The following is a 22,839-nucleotide window of genomic DNA, read 5'->3' as shown; positions in this document are numbered from 1 at the left end:
ATTCTGACATGTATTTTGATAATTTCATCACTCTATGCTCATACAGTGTGGTCACGTGAACCGACCCAGAAATGTTAGGTTCCAAGCTGCTTATGAAAAACGAAATGATCAAAACATTCAACTGGTCGATTAATGGTTATCTCTTGAAATTTGTTCAATATCTCAGATTTGAATGATCGATTTTGTGACACAATTAACATTAAATCCATCTAAGTTATTTAAAAATTATCCATTATAGTCAACCAAACTGTCATAACATTCTGTAAGAAAACAAGTTGATCAACTGATCTTATTATTCGATAATCATTAAAAAAAACGTATTCAGTTAGAGATATGGATAAGTAAATCTTTCACCTATATTAAATTCAATTCGCTTTCATATGTGTGAGAATAATCTTCAATAAAAGTACGATATCTAGCATTTATGAGCATTTAACATGTCAGTATTGCATATAACAGTATCTCTCCAATTGAAACTTCATATTAATTATCTAAAGCTAACCATATCTCTCATCTATGAATAAGTCATTGTAGCTTATCCAAACTTACCGGATGAGAAAAAAAAATTACCAAAGAGAATAGTAAAAAATTTGTAATTTGATATGAAATCTCCTCACTCCCTCCACCCAGTGAAAAGTATGTTTTTACATGTAGCATTTATTCATTAAATGAATGAGAAAAATGCCTAGATATTGAGTAATATTTTGAATAGTGAGAAGCAGATACGAATTTCTCTACAAATTCATGGACCCCTCTGGATTGTGTACTCTTTCTTTTTTTAGAAGAAAGAAAAGAAGAAAAACTAAACAATTCACCTTACATGAATAAAAAGAATAAAATAAAACAACAAAATTAATACAATCTATTCATCACAAAACAATTTCTAAACAAAAAGGAGGGGAAGATGAAAGTCATAAAGGTTAAAATGAATGAAATTATTTGATCTAAATATTAACAATACAAATGAATAACAATCTATGAAATGTTTATAAATTAAACCAGTAATATTTATTGAATTATCTCTTTCATTTATATAAAATAAGGCAGAGATATAGATAGATAGATAGATAGATAGACCTAGAGTCATTATATATTCAATGAAACAATGTTGCACAGTTCAACTGTTTGGGTACATAACAAAAAAAAAGAAATACAAGATCAAATGATATCATTAAACATGTTGGATTTACACATTGTACACAATTTCATGGAAGGTGATAGATTGAAAGTGTAGACTGAAAAGGTATAAGAGGAAGTTCGTGTGTACGCTAGAAACACGATGCATAGTCGATATATATATATATATATATATATATATATATATATATATATATATATATATAGAGAGAGAGAGAGAGAGAGAGAGAAGGGGGAGGGAGGGAACACAGCATCAATGATGCAGATAGAATCACAGAAAAAAAGGAATATAGGGATAAAAGAAAACGATCAGAGTATCAAGAAAGAATGAACGAAACACATCCAGACAAAGAAAAAATATATATTTCATTATAACTCTTTACTTAATTGTCTATAATGATCCACTTCACAACAGTTAACCAAACTACAGCATAACAAACAAACTCATTATTATACATAGTGAGTAAATTGGATGAAAGACAGATTGATATTTATTTATTTATGAATTAATGAGAACGAAATGAAGTAATAAACACGATTACCTATTTGGAATTCCAGTAGGGTTTTTTCCCATTCCTCTGTGTATTATTACGACATATATGCCATTGTCTTTTGTGCACTTACATACATACGGGAGGTGTATGAAACGTTATGTGTATCTGTGTATGTTTGTATATGTGTGTTTGTAACTATAAAACGGTAAGTTACCAAAAAAAACCCAGAATAGTGTGATTATGTAACACATTAATATGAGTAATCGATAGTAAAGAGAGGTATTTCAATATGTGTTTCACCTTCTACTTTATTCATATATTCTTTCATTATAATGATAATAAATTACAAAAAGAAAAAGAGAGAAAATCAAGCAAAAAATACAACAAATATTACAAAAAATATAATTAAAACAAAGAATACTTTAATCATAAGCCATCGACTTGAACTAATTGAACGAAAATAACGAAGTAATTCTGAATGACCAGCTTCAATTGAAACTGTTGCATCATCAACATTAGCATCAATACGACGAATTGATTCATCTTGTTCATGTACCTGCACACATATATATATATATATACATCCGTATAAGTTTAGTTTAAAATTGTAGGATAAGTATAAGTAAAACAAAACTGAAGATGGTAAAATTGAATATTGAAAAGAAAAACCCTAGTAGAAATATTAGATAGTTATTCACTATAGGCGGTGGGAGATGATCGCGTAATATTATGAATTTATTGAAATTAAACACATAAACTATTGAATTATAGCTTATTGATCTAAAGGTTAGGCTCTTAGAGAAACCTGAATTCTCTAGTGTTGGGGAGATCCAGAAAACTCCTCGAAAAAAAGCCAAGAAATGCTCTGAAAATACTGAAAAGTATCTTATCCAATTAGCGTTCACTAGACATTTGGCCAGGAACATCAAGAAAGTGAAAAGTCACATGTAGAGTTTCTGATTGGTTGATTACTATACTGCTACTATGTTTAGTAGCATTCCAGAATTTTCGGGAACCCAAGGACATCTGAAATACTATAAAAAACCTATAAGTTCAGTACTAAAACAAACCTTTGGAGTAAAGTGTTCATTACATATTTCACGCTTTTTCTCTCGTGTTCAAGTCGCTGTGTAGATCTAGCCTGGGGGTTACCAGAAGAGCTTAGGAACCATATCTAGCGTTTAATTAGCTAGACTTGTCACCTAGATCCCATTCCCGGTGGGGAAGAAGCTGGGGACTGCTAAGTAGTTTTAGACTACGAATAAACAGCTGTTTAGTGCTTTCTGGTTTTCAATGGACATCTAATTAAGATGTAATCCATGAAAATCCAACAATCGCTACAAACTCCTATGGCAATATTTTAAGAGTGTGTTTTATAACATTCGGCTGTTTAGTCACGTAACATACTTGGGCTCAATCATCTGACTAACGATCAAGTAACAGATCACATAAGCAAAAGAGTATATTATAAGTACATTATAAGTACAAAAAGGAGCAGAGATACATATTACAAAATTGATATGTCGGGTAGTAGATAAGTCTGTTTGCAATCATTAGTTCATCGCAGCTTATTTTCACAGAACACATCAGAATGGTTATTCATATTAATGCAGATTTGAGGTAAAAAAATAACAGAATAATGATAAGAGAATAGTACAGGGAAGAGCTTCAAATAACTAAGACGAAGTTTTAGCCAATTCTTAGTCAGTTAGAAGACAACTTTGTAAATGGATAGTTTATGGGAAAGAAAGCAATAATATTTCAAAATGAGAGCAAATTTTACATAATTTAAGAGTCTATTGTCTGTCTGTCGGGATATCATATAAATACGTCGATATGAATGTACAATATCTATCTTCTTGAACAATTATAGAGTAAAAATTCTTTAGGAGTCCCCACAGTTTTTGGCCTATAAATTAGATTAGGATATAAGGTTAGAGTGCTCATCACAAACTAACATCAATTAAAATTCGTGAATACTTTGTCGCTATATAGATTAAAGTGTTTGGGTCAGAATTGACAGTTTATAGTTAGGATTTAGAAACAATCACATTTAATCTATGACAAAAAATGCAGATTTTCGTTATCATTTTAAAGATTTGAACACTTTACCAACGAATTTGTACTGTTCGCCTTAATTGAACTAGGGCAAAAGTCATTCATTTACCAATTTCACATGAAAAATACACCTAACAGTCAGACCAGCCAACATCAAATTCATAATCTTCAGTACGAGTGTCAAGATAGTTAGTTCTATTGTAAGAAACTGAAACTTTGAGAACTACTGCAACCACCATCAAAAAAGTACACATATTTATAAACACTTGTCTACGCAATATACTCAATGTCTATTGACCGGATACCATCAGCAACAGCCTACTGTGGGAGAGAGCAAACCAACTTCCAGCTGAGGAGGAAATAAGGAAAAGACGTTGGAAGTGGATAGAACATACATTACGGAAGTCATCAAACTAACTTATAATCCTGAAGAGAAGCGGAAAAGAGGAAGGCCAAACAACACACTGCACCGAGAATTGAAAGCATACAAGAAAATGCTGAATAGCATCTGGAAAGAACTGTCCAGGACAGGGTTGGATGGAGAGTGTTGGTGCGCGGTCTGTGCTCCTCCATAAGGGGCAACAAACATAAGTAAGTAATGTGCTTACATTATTGACAAACAATCAGTATGTGGAAAAAAGCTACCAACCGACGAGTGACACTAGAAGATGATTGTGTGATGTCGTGAATATGTGAAATATTATGAGCCACTCACCGCGAGACCTAAATGTCCTGGGTTCCAAACCCGACGAGAGTGAAGCTTGGCAGTTCTAAGTAGTTTCACAGTCGGATGAGATAGCTATCCAATACTTCGTGACTTTCAATGATTTTATAATTAGGGACAATTGGTGACGTAAACTATTTAAAAAAAGCTTGTTGACTAACTGAAGTACCAAATGATAGTTTTTAGTTATAATCTGGTTGTCATCTATAAAAACAAATACATTGCTATAGCGAATTTAGGTACTTCCTTTACATGATATTATTGATTAATTCATCAATAATGTCAATAAAACACGAACAAAAAAACAACAACCAAATTCAATCTTTTCATTCTCTTGTTACTATCTATTCATTCACATATGTATAAACAACAAAACAGAGTTTACTTGAAAATACTTTTAAGTAGTATGAACTTCAATGGTATAATTAAAATGAATACAAAAAAAGGACAAATCAATTTTCAAGTCTCCTGATACATAATTAATCTAAAAGATATTTATATTTCCGTCCATCCAATTTGATAAGAAATAATAATCATAACTTGGTCGAAGAGTTTTGTGGAGATAAGTTCAATTGTGAATTGTTATGAATTAGTCATGTGAACCACATTGGATTCAACAAGTTCGATGAAATCTATAGGTCTTGTGGTTTGATGTCTGGTTAGATCGTGATTACGGACTGGCATAAACTACCACACTAGGATAAAATAGTTATTTTCTACTAAGTCCCGGGTTTTTAATGATACCCCGAGAGATGTCAATCCGTGATGAATATCATTTGTAAAAGTAATTGATTCTATAATCATATTTTAATATAATTTGTACATATTATCCACTTATTCATTCATTTGTGTTATTTAGACAAAACAACTGACTTCATTGTCAGGTTTATATATCTGTGGTCATTCTGTAGCATGATAGTCTGTATACTGACCAACCAGAACAGTAACTTTCCAAACTGTGTTCGTTCATGATACAAACTATACAAATCTCCAGTAATTATGTAAATAAATATTCGTATTGTAAATTTGTAGACATCTAAAATATATGGTTATGTAAAATTAATACATAATTGATGAATAATGAAAACAAATATAACAATTTAACTAACCATAGTAGCTAATTGTTGAAAAATTTGCCCCAGTTCAACAATTGTATGTTCAATACTTTGCATTGCATCTGATCGAGATTGTAAATAGGAATCAGTTTGATCAGTGTTGATATATTTTTGAGCAAGTCCTAAATTTGAGTTTACAGGTAGAGTAGATAGTCCTAAATTCCCTAAACCATTTAGTCCATCATTTCCTTGTTTTTCACTGAGTAAAGCTTCTCTGGCACGTTCATCATCCTTTATAATTATGAAAAGAAAAAAACACCGAGGGTCACCACTATTCAGATGAACGCATAAGTTAAAAGTGTAATTCTATGTAGTTTTAACTAAACGTTCATTTATAAAACCTAATTAGTGAGATTATAACGATGACCGACCATTAAGCGACACTAGAATAGTAGTGTGCTACTGATGTCGACAGATACAAGTAGTATGTATCATCAGTCTCAAGTAAAATACCTGGACGGAGAAGATTAAGAAGACTGAAGAAAAGAGAACGAGAACAGAGAATGATTGCTGTGGAAACGAAAGAACAATGAAGTCTGAGACAATTGATTGGCATTTTGCAACTGAAGTATTTACTGTATGGTTCTCGGATTTTACTAGGATGTTCTGCAAATATATATTGAAATACATTCGATTGTCCCCACTTGTGTTCTCGTTCACTAAAAAATGACCTTCGGAAGACTCACCTACTTACTAGGGGTCAAAAGAGGGTTATTGATTAGTAAGAGGAATTAAGATTACGGCTGAGAATTCACAGTTAGGGTTAAAAATTAGCGTTGGGGTTTCATCACGAAATGCTTTTTAACCAAATAGATGAGTGAACTTCGAGACAAAATCCAAAACTAACCAGCTTTATTTTTGGTGTAACTTAATAAAGTTTAGATATGTATACTTAGCTTTGTGTAAATAGTAACAATACTAATCAACCGTCTAAACTTAAGAAGATAAAGTGGTTTTCGCACTTGCTAATATCGAAATAACTTAGCGAGAATGTGCACGATAAAAATACATTAGCATGTTTAATCTGGAAGTAGTACACGTTTCTTTGGCATTTGATCTATACGTTATTTTCATTTGTTATAATGGGACGGATATTGTAAAAGTTGGGACTGGTTTTATTGAATTACTATTAATCATAATTTTGTTGTATAATTACTAAGTAACTAGATTACTTTGTCTATGTATTCCATTTATTATAAGCTCTTAGTTAATCCATAGACTATTAAATGATTTGCCTTCCATATTTTGTTGCCAGTCTATTATTTAGTCTCCTTCCCTAGCAAACACTTTTGGTTTGTTCATGTATAATTGTGATTTTTTTTAATTTATGGTGTGATGTGGTCAGATATATGCTTGAAATGTAATGTAGTGGAGGCTGACTACTGACTTTTGGGTTAAAGGGGTGGGGTTGAAAGAGAAGCTACAGAATTGTGGATCGATAAGGACCTATCAGTTGAATTAAGATTACTAGTGCTGGTTGTATGTGTAGTTGGTCAAACCAGAGATACCAAGTTATAGGAATCGGGATACTGATTGGTGATTTTGCCACGTGATACTAGCAGCGGCCTTCAAGACACTATATCTTTTTGAGCAGAATGACGATGTAAGCAAACACTAGGCTAAATAAGTAGGCTACTTACAGTCAACATTGTGTACCTTAAAACATTTGAATGGAGTTTTTGTATGGATTGAAATTACTTTTTAAATATTTTAAAAACTCCACGATAACTGATGTTAACAAACATATTATCAGTAAAGAAATATTAATGCTATCTATCTATCAATAAAAGATAAGTGCATACGATGCTTGCGACTTGGCACAAATGTGAATCCCAGTAAGCACTGGAAACTTGTATTGACTAACACAAAAAAAGGAAAAATAGTGGGGAGAAATTAACAGGGTATCAACATTGGTGGATTAAAGAGAATAATGAAGGAAACTGGTGATAGAAATTTCATAGTTTTTAAATTACGAACTAATATCTTATCTAACCCAGTATTGAAAATCTAGAATTAGTGGATGGCTGTTCCATCCAAGTATGGGACTCGTCAGAGGTGGGCGTCCATGACCCTACATTCAAGAATCAAAGCTTTAATCTTCGCAAATCCCCCCTACACTTATAGTAATCCTGTACTCACCTGTGATTAACTTCAGCACGCAACTACTAGAGTTCTAGTAAGAAGTCGTAACCCGTGGAGTTCAACCATAACAGGTGTAAAACAGTTATCCACTGAAGACAGTGGGTGAGGGTTGGGAAATATCGTGGATTGATTGAAATTAAACATTAACACCACCGGATACCGGCTCAGTGGTCTAGATGTTAAGCGTTCGTGCGCGAAACTGAAGGCCCTGGGTCCGATTCCCGGGCGCGGGTTCGTGGGTGCGCACCGCAGAGGGTTTCTATACTTGGACAAAACAGCCATCCAATACTGTTTTAGTTAAGATCAGTTTGCGACTTAAAAACTACAAAATTTTCATGATCCCCACAAATCCCCCCATAGAAATTCATTAACAGGATAAAGCTTTGACTATTTCACGATCTAATCCAGCTAAAATGAGGATAAGTTGATTGATCCACTTTCTACAAATCAGAGCCGGTGGGCGAATCGAGATGTTAGAGGGCACTTATATAAATTCTACTGTTCCGACTTCTGGATCTTTATTGTGCAGGTTTATTGGGTTATGCATTGTTCGTTCTCAATTAATGTTTTGATTTGGGTAGAACCAAGTGAAATATAATCAATGTATATCATACAGTAGAAGAACATGGAACAACGAAAGCAACAGTTGATATGACATTTAGGATTTAAAGGAAATTATAGAACCATGCTTACTTTTAACAAAACTGACGGGATAACAACATGTGGAGGTTTTACAGATGACATTGTTTCAGATGATTCATACTTGTCATCCAATGAACTATATTTGCTTTTACGAGCATTCTGTGACTTTATATTCTTAGAACGGTATTCTAACACTCCTCGAAATTGATCAGACATTTTAGCGAGATGAGTTTGCAAAACCATTAGTACGGAACGAGAGTGTGTAGATTGTTGATTCCCAACAGATACCTGTGACAAAAAGAAATAGTACGACTTCATTAAAGGAAGATCCTGACAATGAAAAAGAACTTAATTTTTGTTAACTCGATTATTATAATGGTTCTCATGCAGAATGAGATTTAAAAATGCATATAAAACTTAGATGATGTATGTTATAAATCTGTAGCATAGACTATTAGTCTATACATCGTATGATGAAATGGAACCTCGAGATTTAGGTTTATCTATGATTTTCATAAGTTACCTAACTGAATCATACCTCAGTATGCACTAGTAACTCACTTTGAAACAAACTGCTAGAAGTCTTGGATGGACAAAGTGTGACCGAATAAAATGGGTACACATTGGATGAGAACGAATGTATCGGAGTACATAATGGAGTTATAGTTGTGAGTATATTATGAGAATATTGAAGAATGTATTATGTTGTTGGTAAATCTTATTTTCATATTTATAAGAGTTAGTAACTTGTCTTTTACATAACACTGTACATAACTCATCGACCAGAAACAAATTCACTTATTCGACTTTGTGACGGAGTTCGAACTCGTAACCAAGTGACTGAAAGTTAGTAAGTTCAGTGATTAAGCCACTGATACAAAAGGTAAGGAACTTATATATAATTTCTAATTAGTATTATGTGAACAGATGTAGAAGATGATAAACCAATTAACGGTGTTTCCTTCAAGTTTCATATCGTTTATAAAACAACACATTGGAGCATGAAGGTCTATCGTTGAAGCTATGTTGATTACCACTTTGGATGAAGTTAAGAAACAGACGTATAATATGTGTTTTAAATGTGATATAGGTGGTTTAATTCTTCTATTTTTAAAACATATGGTACTTGAAAACTTTACAGTCTTCTAAATATACGACCAAAAAGGAATGATGTGTTTATCTGGTACGCAATTAACATCAAAAACAACGCTATGAAAATTTTTACTATACAGAGTGAATGTCAATTTTAAGTCAATGAATATGAGTACTTGAAATTGTTAACAAGCTCCATGTTCGTACTCCTCTTTTTGTGACAATCCAGTCCGTCAGTTGCAACGTAAAACCTGGAATGTATGTACATCGGTTCAAGTTGCCATACTCCGTTACCATAGAGAGATGAAATTGTTAGGCAAAATGCCACAATAGTAGAGGTAATAACAGTATCAGTGGTTACAGAAAAGGCTAGGCATTGAATATGCAACTCAAGAAAACATAAATTAGTGAAACAAAGAGAATTAGAGGGATCCAGAAGCTTAGAATTTGGAGGAAGACAAATAGTGCATGCATCTGCACCATTGCAACCATAGGTTACGACAACCGCGCGGACCGTGATCAGGGAGTCTACATCGGTTGACATGGCTCAATCCCATTGTCAATGGCTCCATGGACTGATGCCACAACAACTACTTACAGTAAAACTGTGTCACAAACATTGTGTTAAGAGCGATAAAACCAAAATACGTCTCTGTCAACTAATTCCCTAAGAAAATAAACTTGGTCCAACTCACCTGAGATTTCGAAATTTCTTGTAAATTAGCAATTCTATTGTTTAGGTTCGCTATAGATTCTTTTATAACATATGTCAAGTGTTGAATTTCCGAACTATGATCATCGAACAGCGTTTGCTTTCGAGCTAATGCATTCAACTGTTCCAATTTAGAAAATGTATTTGTTAGATCTTGACTAATAACTGAAGCCGCTTTCGTAAACTGTGAACGCTGACTAAGAGCGGCAGATTTTTTATTAGAGTGATCTTGATTCTTTATAGATCCATTTAGAACATTAATTTTGTGTGAAATATTGTTTTCAAATACGGAATCATTGGAATTAGCCTTAGGCATACCCAAAGATGTGTGGTCCATTACGTGATTTCCAAGTGAATTAGAAAATAATTCATCTTGACGCTTAAAGTCATTCAATTTAGAACGACTAAGTTGAACGGAACGTATAAAATCGGAAGTACGATCAACTGCTGAACACATCTGAAATAGAAGATATAGCTATTTTTTAAGAAAATAGAATTGTCAAAAACAAAGTAATAAATCATTTATGTTCAATAATTGATCACAAGCTGTCAAAATCATTAATTAGAGCACAAAATATTGTTATAGCTCAGTACATTGAACAGCATCACGTACATTGATGAGCAGCTCAATATGCTTCAACAAAGGAACTTGGAAACATTTTCCGTAAGACAAAAAGAATAGGAGAGAGATTTGCATAATTGGACAAGGATGAGAGTAAATCTTAACATAAAGAACCAAAAACATTTGGGTCATAGCCCTATAACAGTTCAGAAAAAAGTATGAATTCGAGCTTACTAAAGCCTATAGAATACCCAAAACGCCTATTTTCGTACGTAAACAGTAAGACAGAGAAGAGTGCGGCATTTCAGAATTTCATGGAAATGGGTCAACAATATCACTAAGAGGAGGTTACTCACAAACTTATTTATTCAAACACACACATCTTGGTACTATACGGCACTAAAAAGTGCCTTACGCAAATAAATTCATACTATTGTGAAGAAATAAGGAGGAGAACGATAGCGCATTCAACAAATAAATGAACAAAAACCGTATTTAATAAGACGATACAGTTCAGTTGAAGATATAGCCAAGAAAAACTTTTTTTCGATTAGGATGTTTATCTCACTTTGATGAGGAGTATGATAGAAAGCTACAACAAGATCACCACCAGTTTTTATTCTGAATCAAATCTAAAAACATCTCAGACCATTGAGCTGCACTATCTCTAGAACGGTGGTTAAGGAGTTGGAATAAACCGACAAATGACAGTCCTATACAACTATTCCTTCATAACATATAAACTGATTGCCTTCCTGCTTCTTCACTTAGTCTCAGAATTGCCAAATAATGTCCAATGAGGATATATCTGAAAAAATGTTAGTGGAAGTAGGCCATCAAAGTCGGTGTTGAAAAATAGTAACACTAATTCAATTATCGTCATCGCGTCCGAACACATTGCCAGACCTCAGTAATACCAACATGGTGTTATTACTAGGTGTGAACACTCAGGCACAGCTGTGATCAAACATAGGGAATCGCCAAGCATCTTTAGCTTGGAGGCCAAGTGTAATAATCATATAGAAGAGCTGCTCTTGCTGACGAGATGTAAACTCGACTTTTTACAGTCAGATTATCATGACGGGATGAACAACAGTCCCAATTGCAATAAAATTCTCTGACCTTTAATAAACGTAGATCGATTTTATTTACTAAAGCACCACTAACACTTACACAACTAACAAAATATGAAAATTCTCCAACCATTTCTGGTGACACATCACAAAGACTGAGTGCATGCACCGGCTTATATTAGTCTTGCAGCAGTAATTTGAATCTTAAAGATGCAAAGTACATGCCATACTTACGACTAATTCCCAGTTGGTCCTACAATTGTTTTATAAACATGTTTTCAGTATAGACATGTTAGTCACAGGGACAATCAAATCATATTAAATAAATTCTGGATGTTACAATTCAAGAACTAAATGTAATTAGGCTACTAAGTTAGCTTGTTGTGACGAAATCAACACGATCAGGCAAAATATATAGTAGGTCACTCACATTTTTTATCGCAAACCCTTTAGGTAAATACTCTAATCGTTCGGTAACCCAAGGTAAGTTATCAAGCGAGTGGAAGAACACCGTTGTGAATTATGTTTTCAGAGCAGTCAGGATGGATAAGCCTGGAAATTATCGTTTTGTACGCTTAACTAGAATAGCTGTCTAAATTTTAGATTATTCTAGAGGAATTATTTACATTTGCCCCCAAATGCCCTGGTAAGACCGAGAGAGTCCGTTCTCCCTCTCAAAATGCTCTCACACGGCCACGCGTATATAGCCTCTGCCAGGGAAGTCCTACTCACTGCTTTCTCGTGGCGGGTGTTGTCTACGAAAATGAGAGGACGAAAAGCGAATGTCCGGCGCTTTAACCGGATTCCAAATCAGTGGTGCACATGGGCACCAGTATCCTAAAGGAACAAATGGCGTATGAACCAATTTTAGGTCACCGGCTTCCATGGGACTGCATCCCTTGACATTGCTCCACTGTCTTGTGGATCAGACCTTTAGGTCGACGGCTCGGGGAGTGGCCCCCTATGAAAACCACCTGCTTTAGTTTGGGCACCCGAGCAGTATCACAGCCCTCGCACATATCGAATGAGATTTGTGTGGCGCATATGTATTTGGTGCCTCCTTGTACCAATATCTATGTCTTAAAATAAATAAATAAAATCATTTACATATCTAGATGAAAACCTGATACTTTTCACAAAGCAACATCCCGACCGTAGCTGCTACCTTGACGTGGTGTAGGGTTTGCTTAACGTGATGACCCAACCTAGTTATATTGGCTGGAACATATGTTCCTTTATGTTCTACCATACCAGGCAGGTCGATTGGAGACTAAAAGCAGCAATCCAAGGTCTAAGGGCGAAATCGTACTACTGACTGTAGAGGGGTGTGTTGGAGTGATCCAGAAAATTGCTTGCAAAGGACAAGCAAGTATCAGGAATCATTAGGAAGCGCTTCGTCCAATCAGCGTTCACTTGAAGTCTTAGCCAAAAATATCACGGAAGCGAAACGTCACATGTAGAGGCTCTGATTGGCTGGCCGCTACACTGCTACTATGCTTAGTAGCATACCAGGATCTTCTAACAACCCAAGGACATTTAAAATATTATAAAAACCCTGTATTTTCTGTATTAAAATGAACCTTGGAGTAAACTACTTCTCGCATACTTTGAGTCTTCTCTCTCGCTGTATAGTTCTAGCTTAGGGGTTACAGAATAGCTTAGGAGATGAATATAGCGTTCGATCCGCAAGACTTATCAGGGTGTGACAGCAGTAAGGTGTTTCCCTCGGGCAACCAGCATCACAGTACCACAGCCAAGTTAATCCTCTGAATTTAGAAGCTACCATATGACGAGAGATTAGCTAAAATAAACCTATTCCTCGCATTATAAGGGAGTGGAAGTAACCCAATTACCAGATGGTAACTTTGAACCCAACGTCATCTTTTTGTCATCTAGAACAGAAAATCTACAAGAACACTCCGAAAAGACCACTTGGCAACTAAGTACAGACTTTCCCAGTCAGTCAGTCAGCTACAACATAGGACCAGGCACATATGTGCATCGGTCCAGGTTGCCATACCTCATTAGCACAGCAAGATGAACACCAGACTCATAGGAGTGGTTAGGTCAAAGGTGGTAATATATAGGAGAAAGATTGCATATAAGGATATAGTATAGGAAGAAAGAATTAATTCGTAGAAAGAAAGATATGAAGTGATTTTAATCTCTTAGTTTAAGGGAAGACAGGGAGTGTATACACTGACGCCATTGTGATCGATTCTCAGCCACGTCACCAAGAGTCTCCAATCATTGGTTACGAATGTCACGCGGACCCCAACCAAGTAGTCTGCATCTACCAATATGGCTCAGACTTGAAGTTAATGTCTTCAAGCACTGATGCCACGTTTTGGTTTGGCCGCCCCTAATTCTCTTCCAACCATCTCCAACACCGGTTAGCATTGTGCGTCGTGGTAATCGGTGTTCAGGCATACGTAACACGTAGCCCAACCATCTCAGTCGATGAAGATTCACAACCTCATCAACTGATTTACCATCATTCCCTAATACCCTGCGTCGAACCTCACTATTACTTACCTGGTGATCCCAACAGACGCCAGCAATATTTCTAAGGCATCTGTGGTCAAATACTAGTAGCTTACGAGTGTCTTCTACTCTTAAAGACCATGTTTCGCTGCCGTAAAGTAAAACAGAACGGACTGCCGCACAGTATACTCGTCCTTTTATTGATAGACGGATATCTCGCCTTCGCCAAAGGTGACGTAAGTTGGCAAAAGCCAAACGAGCTTTTCGAATCCGTGCTGAGATTTCGTCTGATACCATTATTATTATTATTATTTGAACACATATATATTAGTACAGGAATGCGCCAAATATATATGCGCCACACAATCTCAGTTCATTAATTGCGTGTGGGCTGCGATACTGCCCGGGTGCCCAGACCGAAGCAGGTGGTTATCTTAGGGGGCCACACCCCGAGCCTTTGACCTAAAGGTCTAACCCACAAGGCAGTGGGGCATCGTAAGGAGATGCAGTTCCATGGTAGCCGGTGACCGAAAATTGGTTCATATGCCATTTGTTCCCGTAGGATACTGGTGCCCATGTGCACCATAGATTTGGAATCCGGTTAAAGCGCCGGACATACCAACCCATTAGGGATGATCAGACTCCCAGTGAGCCATCAACCAGAACTCAGCATGTGGTCATAGCTATTGCCGTAGTATCTAAATAGAAGTTTGGTCAACTGAAGAACTTCCCATCGCTCAAACTTACGCAGACATTAGTCTTTGAGTGTCCTTAAAAAGAACAGTGGTATCCCAGTTATTGAGTCCATCTTTTGATTTCGATCAGGTTAACACACTGAAAATACTATTGCATTTTGCTTTAATAAAATCCTACTCAATCAACACACCATCTTTTTAAAAACTGTCCGGATATGTTGAGAGATGGTTCGAATGAAATGTTTCCCAATGTTTGTTGTTGTTACCCGATTTAAGATGTTATGCAGATTGATGGAAGAAATGGTTAGTATCCCGGATTTCATACAAATTTCACACCATTAACATATAAAACGCACGGTAAGACAGAGTGAGTATGGCTCTGCTCATGGCGTTTAGATGCATACTACCTGTGATCAGGTGCGATTTCGCCTATTAACGTTGCCCAAAAGCATATTATAAAAGAGTATGTTACAGTTGATAACCATGAGACAAGTGAAAAGACATTTTGTTGACACACAAACTGAAATGTATATCATGAGTTTAAATACAACTGGAAAGAGAAAACACCTACGCACACCAGTGTCCCAAAAGATTGCCTATGGGCAAATAACATTCCCGGAAAGTAGGCTATAATTTTTCTGTTCACTCATTTATTTATTCATCTATTTGAACACATGAATATTGGTACAAGAGAGCGCCAATATATATGCGCCACACAAAACAATGAGAATTCGAAGAGAAATAGAAAAACAACTAAGGAGCGCAGAAGAAAAAGAGAACAATAACGAAGAGATTGGTGTAAGGTAATGTGCTAGTAATCAGGGAACGCAAAGGTACAATCAGAAGAAATCTTTCAGGTAAAGGAGACAACCACTTTTTATGAAGAAAGTAAAAGAAGGTTACAGCAGGATCGCCACTGGCTTCTATTCTGAGCCATATCTGATAACGTCTCTAGCCACTGTGTAGCACCATCTCTCGGACCCCAACCAGGGAGTCGTGAAGGACCAACAGAAGCCAGTCCTTTGCAGATTTCCTTCATGCCACGAAACCATGTCATACACTGACCACCTCTCCGCTTCTTCCAACCAGTCCCAGAGTCGGCAAATAATGCACGACGTGGAATTCTGTGGGACGACATTCGTAGAACATGTCCGAGCAACCGAAGTCGGTGTTTCAAGATGGTGACACCAATTGAATTATCATCTCTGTGCCCGAACACACGATGCCGAACCTCTGCATTACTGACATGGTGTTGCCACTGAATGTCAGCAATCCTTCGGAGACAACGATGATCAAACAGAGAGTCGTCTAACATCCTCAACTCGGAGAGACCAGGTTTCACAAGCATAGAGCAAAACTGCTCTCACCGACGCGTTGTAGATCCGACCTTTTACAGCCAGACTAACATCACGAAGGCGCCAAAGGTGGCCCAGATTGGCATAAGCCGCTCTGGCTTTCACTATTCGTGCATTGATCTCATCACTCACACCCCCACTAGCACTTATGCAGCTACCCAGATACACGAACTTCTCGACTACGTCTATCTGCTCACCATCCAGGGTGAGTACAGGATTAGGATCCTGCCAGTCTTGTAGAAGTACTTTGTACTTCGAAGGTGCAAAGCACATACCATACCTACGGACACTGATTGCCAACTGATTAAGTGCGGATTGCATGCCTTGGGCATTATCGCACAGTAAGACAATATCGTCCGCATACTCAAGGTCGAGAAGTCTTTCTCCAGGCAACAGATCCACACCACCATTACTTACATTCATCAGAGCTGTTTCCAGAATGTCATCGATGGCAAAGTTGAAGAGGAATGGTGAGATTGGGCAACTCTGCCTAACCTCACTGCTCGAATGGAACAATGGAGAGAGGTGGTTGTATGCCCTCACTCTGCCTGAGGTGTTTGTATATAGGGCTTTTAGGATGTTAATAAACTTCTCAGGCACACCCTTCTTCAATAGACAATCCCAGAGAACAGTCCTGTCCAACGAATCGAAGGCAGCCCTGATGTCAAGAAACACTACGATGGTTGGCCTTTGATAAGTATGGCGGTGTTCTAACATTTGGCGGAGGGTGAAGATATGATCAATACATCCTCGACCAGAACGAAACCCAGCCTGCTCCTCGCGAGTCAATCTTTCTCGGGTTTTGAACAACCTACGAAGTATCATGGAGGCCAATAGCTTGGACGCAATCGGAAGTAGACTTATCCCCCGATAGTTGTTACAGGAACGACGTGAACCCTTTTTAAAGATAGGGACAACTATCGACTCATTCCATGACGTTGGTACACTCTCTAGTTCCCAAACCTTTGTAAACAACGTCGTCAATTCCTTAGTCAAAAAGTCACCACTATCTTTAAAAAGAGCCGGAGGTAAGTCATCTGGGCCAGGTGATTTGTAACGCTTCAAGAGTTGGAGTTCCTTGCGGACTTCCTCCTCGTTTGGTGGATCAGTCGTCACCGGCCATGGAGGGCAGAACAGTCTGACCGATGTTGCCGGAGCAGCAAGCCAGTTGAACTGCCCTTCGAAAAATTCTGCCCATCGTCCAAGACGTCGATGGATGTTAGTGATTGGCATCCCATCATCCTCGCAGATTGTTTCACTCACACCAGACTTCTTGCTGCCAGTGGCTAGGATGAGCTGGAAGAGCTTCCGGTAGTTACCAGATGCAGCTGCTGCTTCCAGCTCATTAGCACGCTTCGACCACCAGGCTTCTCGGTCCTTACGCAAGCTTTGCCCAATTTCCTTACGTAACATCCTTCGTTTATGGTCAAACTCACGGTCACCCGGAGTAGAACGACGGGCTTCAATTAGTTGTAAGGAACCAGAAGAAACCCAGTGCTTAAAAGCGGGACGTTTCGCAAACCCACAACTGACTGTTCCCGCCATTTTCATGGCGTCATGCAATTGAAACCAATGCTCATCTATACTTTTCGGTGGAGTGGTAGCTAGCCTAGAGGCTAGCTCGGTTCGATACTTACTTGCAACAGAAGTTGCAACCAGCTTGCTAATATCAATCCTTTGCTGGCGGTCACTTCGTTGTCCACTGAAAAGTAAGGCAAGATTGGCGCAGACCAAGGCATGGTCAGAGTCCAGATAGGTACTCCAAAAGGAGCGGCAGTCTTGTACACAACCACGCCAGCGGTAGCTGATCGCGATGTGATCAATCTGAGTCCAGGCTTGAGATGCAGAGGGAGGACGCCAGGCACATCGGCGATGACTGTGCCGAAAGTTAGTGCTGGCCAGAAACAGGTTGTGGTCTGTGCACAGTTGCAGTAGACGGTCCCCGTTATCTGTCCTGCGACCAACAAGTCCCCATTGGCCACCTAAACGACTCTCTTCTGTGCCTAGACGCCCGACCTGAGCATTCAAGTCTCCGGCTAGTACTACAATGTCTGTCGAACGCACTTTCTGGAGAAGAACAGATAACTGGTGGTGAAACTCATCCTTGATTGCATCCGGGCTGCAATCTGTCGGGGCATAGGCGGAGATGACGAAAAGACATCGTTTCTCACGCCGATTTCTTCTCACTTTGATGGAACTTTCTAATCTAACAGCACATAATGTTAATGGGGATCCAATTGACTAGTGCTGCCTCAGCTCTAGCGCTTAGTGCGACACCAACGCCAGCAAGACCAGACGAAGACGCCACAGGGTCCCCGGATAAGCGCACGTAAAACAAGCTTTTCGAAGCGACAGATGGAGATCGAATTTGTAGTACTTCACCAGAGTCTTGAATACGGGTCTCGGATAGACAACAAACATCAATATTAAGACTTTCCAAAGACATAGCCAGGCCTATCTGTTGTCCGACCTGCATAAATGTGCGAACGTTGAAGGCAGCCAGTTTGAATGGTGCACGTGGTTTCAGAAAAACTGCTTCAGTTCTCGTATTCGGTGGTAACATACAATTTTCAACCGGACAGTGACTCGAGAACGTTTAGATACAGTCGAATTTCCACCAAAGACGAGCCGCTGTATAAGTATAAAAGAGGGTGAATAATGTGGAAATTAATAATAATAATAATAATAATAATAATAATAATAATAATAATAATAATAATAATAATAATAATAATGACAATAATAGTAATAATAATAATAATAATAGTATTAATAATGACAATAATTGTAATGATAATAATTTGAATCAATTGATTGTTTTTCGAAGCGAGAAATGTAATCTCCATAGACATAGAGTTCATCATTTGTGTTCACTCAAGGACGGAATAAGAGTAAATGGGACAATATCTGAATATAAACATGCAAAAAGCAGTGTCACGAGGCACAATTTTAGGTCCTGAACTGTTCCTACTCTAAGTTAATAGATTTCTGAGGCTTCCAGGTCACCACCACTTATTTTCAGATGTAAACGTTTGAAGATGAATGAGTTCCGATGATGATAGGCTAACGCATGTCTTGATATATATTTTGATACTTTAGCGCATTTAATGGGCAAGTACTAATTGAGTGTTAAGTCATCCCAATGTTTTTACAACAATGGATTAAAATACAGATCTTTTATTCCTTGTCATAGGACGTGAAACTCTGTACCACCATTCTGAGCCTGAAATGACGATTTGGATACCAAAGTGTCTTTATTTTCTCTCTGACTAAACATTTTCGAAGTCGTTACAAGAAGTTTAATAAAAAACACTCAAACTAACTTAGGGTGAAATTCCTTCCTATCATCCGAGTGGTCAATAAATGGAATACCTTACTCGGAGAAGCGGTAAGTTTCACCAGTGAACGCCTCAGTGTGGAAACTAGATCTTCGAAAAGACATACAAGGATCAAAGCAAGTCAACTAATCTACTATCTTTGCCACTGAAGACTTCCATCTCTCTTGAACCAAAATTGACAAGTATCTCTGGAGTGAAAAATAATGTTTGAAAAAGCCAGGTGGTCCTAGGATTGCCAACCACTGTGTCTCAGCTAACGTCGGAGTTAATGAGAAAACCGTCTACATACGTGTATCAGTGTGAGCTTTTAAGGAATGACGGACAGTTCGAACCCAATGACCCTGTATGTCCAAACAAAAAAGAATGCGTTGCAGACCACACATGAATTGTACTACACTTATTGACGAACTAACAACTAGGATTTCACTGAAAAATTATTCACTTAGAGGACATAACTGATCATTCCAGAATTACTTGCCCATCAGTCGGCCAAAACGTAGGACCAGGAACATATATGCATCGGTCCAGGTTGCCACACCTCATTAGCACAACAAGATGAACACCGAATTCAAATAGTCACGTCAATGGTAGTAATATATAAAAGAAAGATTGTGCGTAAGGATATAGTACAGGAATAGAGAATTAGTTGGAAGGAAGAAAGATATAAAGCAATTTTAATCTCGCGGTTTAAGGGAAGACAGAGTGCATACATTTAAGGCTTTGTGATTGATTCTGAGCCATGTCACACACAGTCTCCAAACATTGGCTACGATAGTCGCGTGAACCCTGACTAAATAGTCTGCATCTACCAACATGACTCAGAACAGAAGTTAGTGACTTAAAAATGTACGTAACGGGTTACTTTAGCACATTCATTTAACACATAAATTAGAATCTTGCCAATACATTAATAAATAAAATGGTCAGGTTTCAGCTAATGAAATTTTATTTTCCATGATGTCGTACAATCGTACCTATAGTTAATTTTTCGACATAGAAATCTATGATAAAGTCGAAAAATTTTGGATTATTCAACAATGTTACCAAATATAATTATCAGAGAGCAACATTGCCTTGATGATTGTAGGCATGCCATAGTAATGAGTATGAATTAAAATGAAGCCTAAATCAGATAGTTTTTTACGGATTACCACCATTTACTTAACGATGTCTTCAATTATCGAATATGAGTTGCGTAATAGTCGCTAAGAAAACAAATAAGTAATGACTGATAGAAATGTAGAAGAAAACTGTCTGTTCGATGAATACGCACAAAATGGGGAATAACCAAATAGCCAAAGAAGATAACCTCAAAAATAGAAAGGCATCCTAAGACGATTACAAAATAAGGAGTTGACCTTGCATTACTGGAACACACAAAACAAACTTGAAGTGGTGAACTGAATAGAGCTTCTAACATAAGCAATTCTCTAGATTGAGTTCCCTTTGAGACAGTTCTTTTAACTTCGTAGATGATCTTCACATCCATTGAAAACCGGAAATCACTGGATAGCTTTTCCTAACTAGTAATGAACTCATAATCAGTGTGCATTTATGGCCTTAGGTCTTTTGGTTTCGCGGTTAGCACCTAGACCCCAAACCATTGAGCATTTCTTGCACTCATCAATTCATAATATTACGTGACTATCTTTCACCGTACATGGTGTATAACTGTCGCACATCCAACAAGTTTGATCTCCATTAGTCACAGCATCTCTCTATGACTAAATCATATGCTCACTAGTGACTAGCCTCAGCACGCGATTTCTAAAGTTCTGGTGAGAAGCTGTGATTAGTTGTGTTCGTCTATGCCGGATGTAAGACAGATACCCACCTCATGCTATGAAAAATAATCGCACAGTATCGGGAATTGTCTGAGGTTAAGCATATATACTACCAGATAGTGGCTCAATAATCTAGAGGTTAGGAGTCTCCTTGTGAGACCAAACCTTTTGGGTCTGATCCCCTTTGGTGGTATCCTGGATGTATATTGCTTAGGACGAGGAAGGTGTCTTGTGCTATCATCTGGTTTCCTGTGGTAGTCTAGCTAAAATCAGTTTGTTATTTTTAAAATGGAAATGAAATATTTAAATAAGTATTCCGTGTTACTTAGAATGATAATTTGATATTTAGATAAAAATAATAAGGCACATTATTTGAATAATAAATATTAATTCTCATATTTACTCTGATTCGGGTTTTTACAGCGGAGTCCTTTTTTTACGAGATGAAGTTGTTAATCTCACGTTCATTCCCTCCCTCTCCTAACCCAGGCTTAGGACTGGCATTAATCATAGAGGTACTGCTAAATGATGTTGCATTTTACCAAACTTTATTTTTAAAAAAAAGAACCATCATGGTTCGCATTCATGACCCTGAAGTGACTTCTAGAACTGGTTTTCAAGGGATTTAAATTCACTAAAAACTTGTTTGAAGTGCGACGAATAAAAAACATTGGATGAATAAAATGCCGTAACACTTACGGGGATGATAAACAAAGAAGGGATGTTTCACTCACAATTACGTCCTAGGAACGATAGGTACAACGCAGTAACGCACTACTCCAAAACTACCACAATAAGCAAAATATTAAAGTACAATCATTGTCAAGAAAAAAACAACTAATTATTAGATCCTCGTGATATGTGTAGGTGTTTAATTCTTTAAGTTATGGAAAAGTGAAATTCTTGTTCCCATCCATTAAGAACCAAAAAGAAATAAAAACTAATTGATAATGAAATGAATGGTTTTCGAAAACCAATTGTAGTCCACCTCAGTACCACTGAAAATAAAATAAACTTCTATTCTCCCTTTAATCACTTCATTAAAATTTTCCGCCGCTGTCACTCTCAAGAGTTAGCTCCACACTTTGCAGCCTCTTCACAAAAGGTTTGGTATGCCGACGATGTCAAAATATGGAGAGCGATACGAAGTAAGGGTGATAGCATAGAACTCCGAAATAACCTGAAGAAATTGTCCGAACTGTCTTAAACCTGGCAGTTGCCTAAACTTGAGTACTGCATACATACGGCTAGCCCCTTATAACGTGACCGAGCGCCTTCAGATAGCGTGTGTTTATTGAAACCAGTGCGGTCATCAGTAATGTCGAAGGCCTGAAATACTCTCTACTTTGAGGATTTATTTATCGATGCATAAGCCTATACCAATTAGTGAGATTTAATACAGAGCGAAGCTCACCATGGATGCTGTTCTCAC

General features: G+C 37.3%; 1 protein-coding gene across 1 annotated transcript; it reads right to left on the bottom strand.

Annotated features, from left to right (window-relative positions):
- Window positions 1–317: 317 nt before the first annotated feature.
- STX5_3 (Syntaxin-5) lies at window positions 318–22,530 on the bottom strand. The gene is made up of 5 exons (XM_035732344.2): window positions 22,107–22,530; window positions 10,100–10,573; window positions 8,364–8,600; window positions 5,523–5,759; window positions 318–2,187 (listed from the first exon to the last, which is right to left on the bottom strand). Exons 2-5 carry the CDS (start codon window positions 10,571–10,573, stop codon window positions 1,999–2,001), a joined length of 1,137 nt encoding a protein of 378 aa, XP_035587552.1. The 5' UTR covers window positions 22,107–22,530; the 3' UTR covers window positions 318–1,998.
- Window positions 22,531–22,839: the final 309 nt, after the last annotated feature.

This window comes from Schistosoma haematobium, chromosome 6, assembly GCF_000699445.3.
Source record: "Schistosoma haematobium chromosome 6, whole genome shotgun sequence".
NCBI lineage: Eukaryota > Metazoa > Platyhelminthes > Trematoda > Strigeidida > Schistosomatidae > Schistosoma > Schistosoma haematobium.
This window is presented reverse-complemented; position numbering and strand designations above follow the sequence as displayed.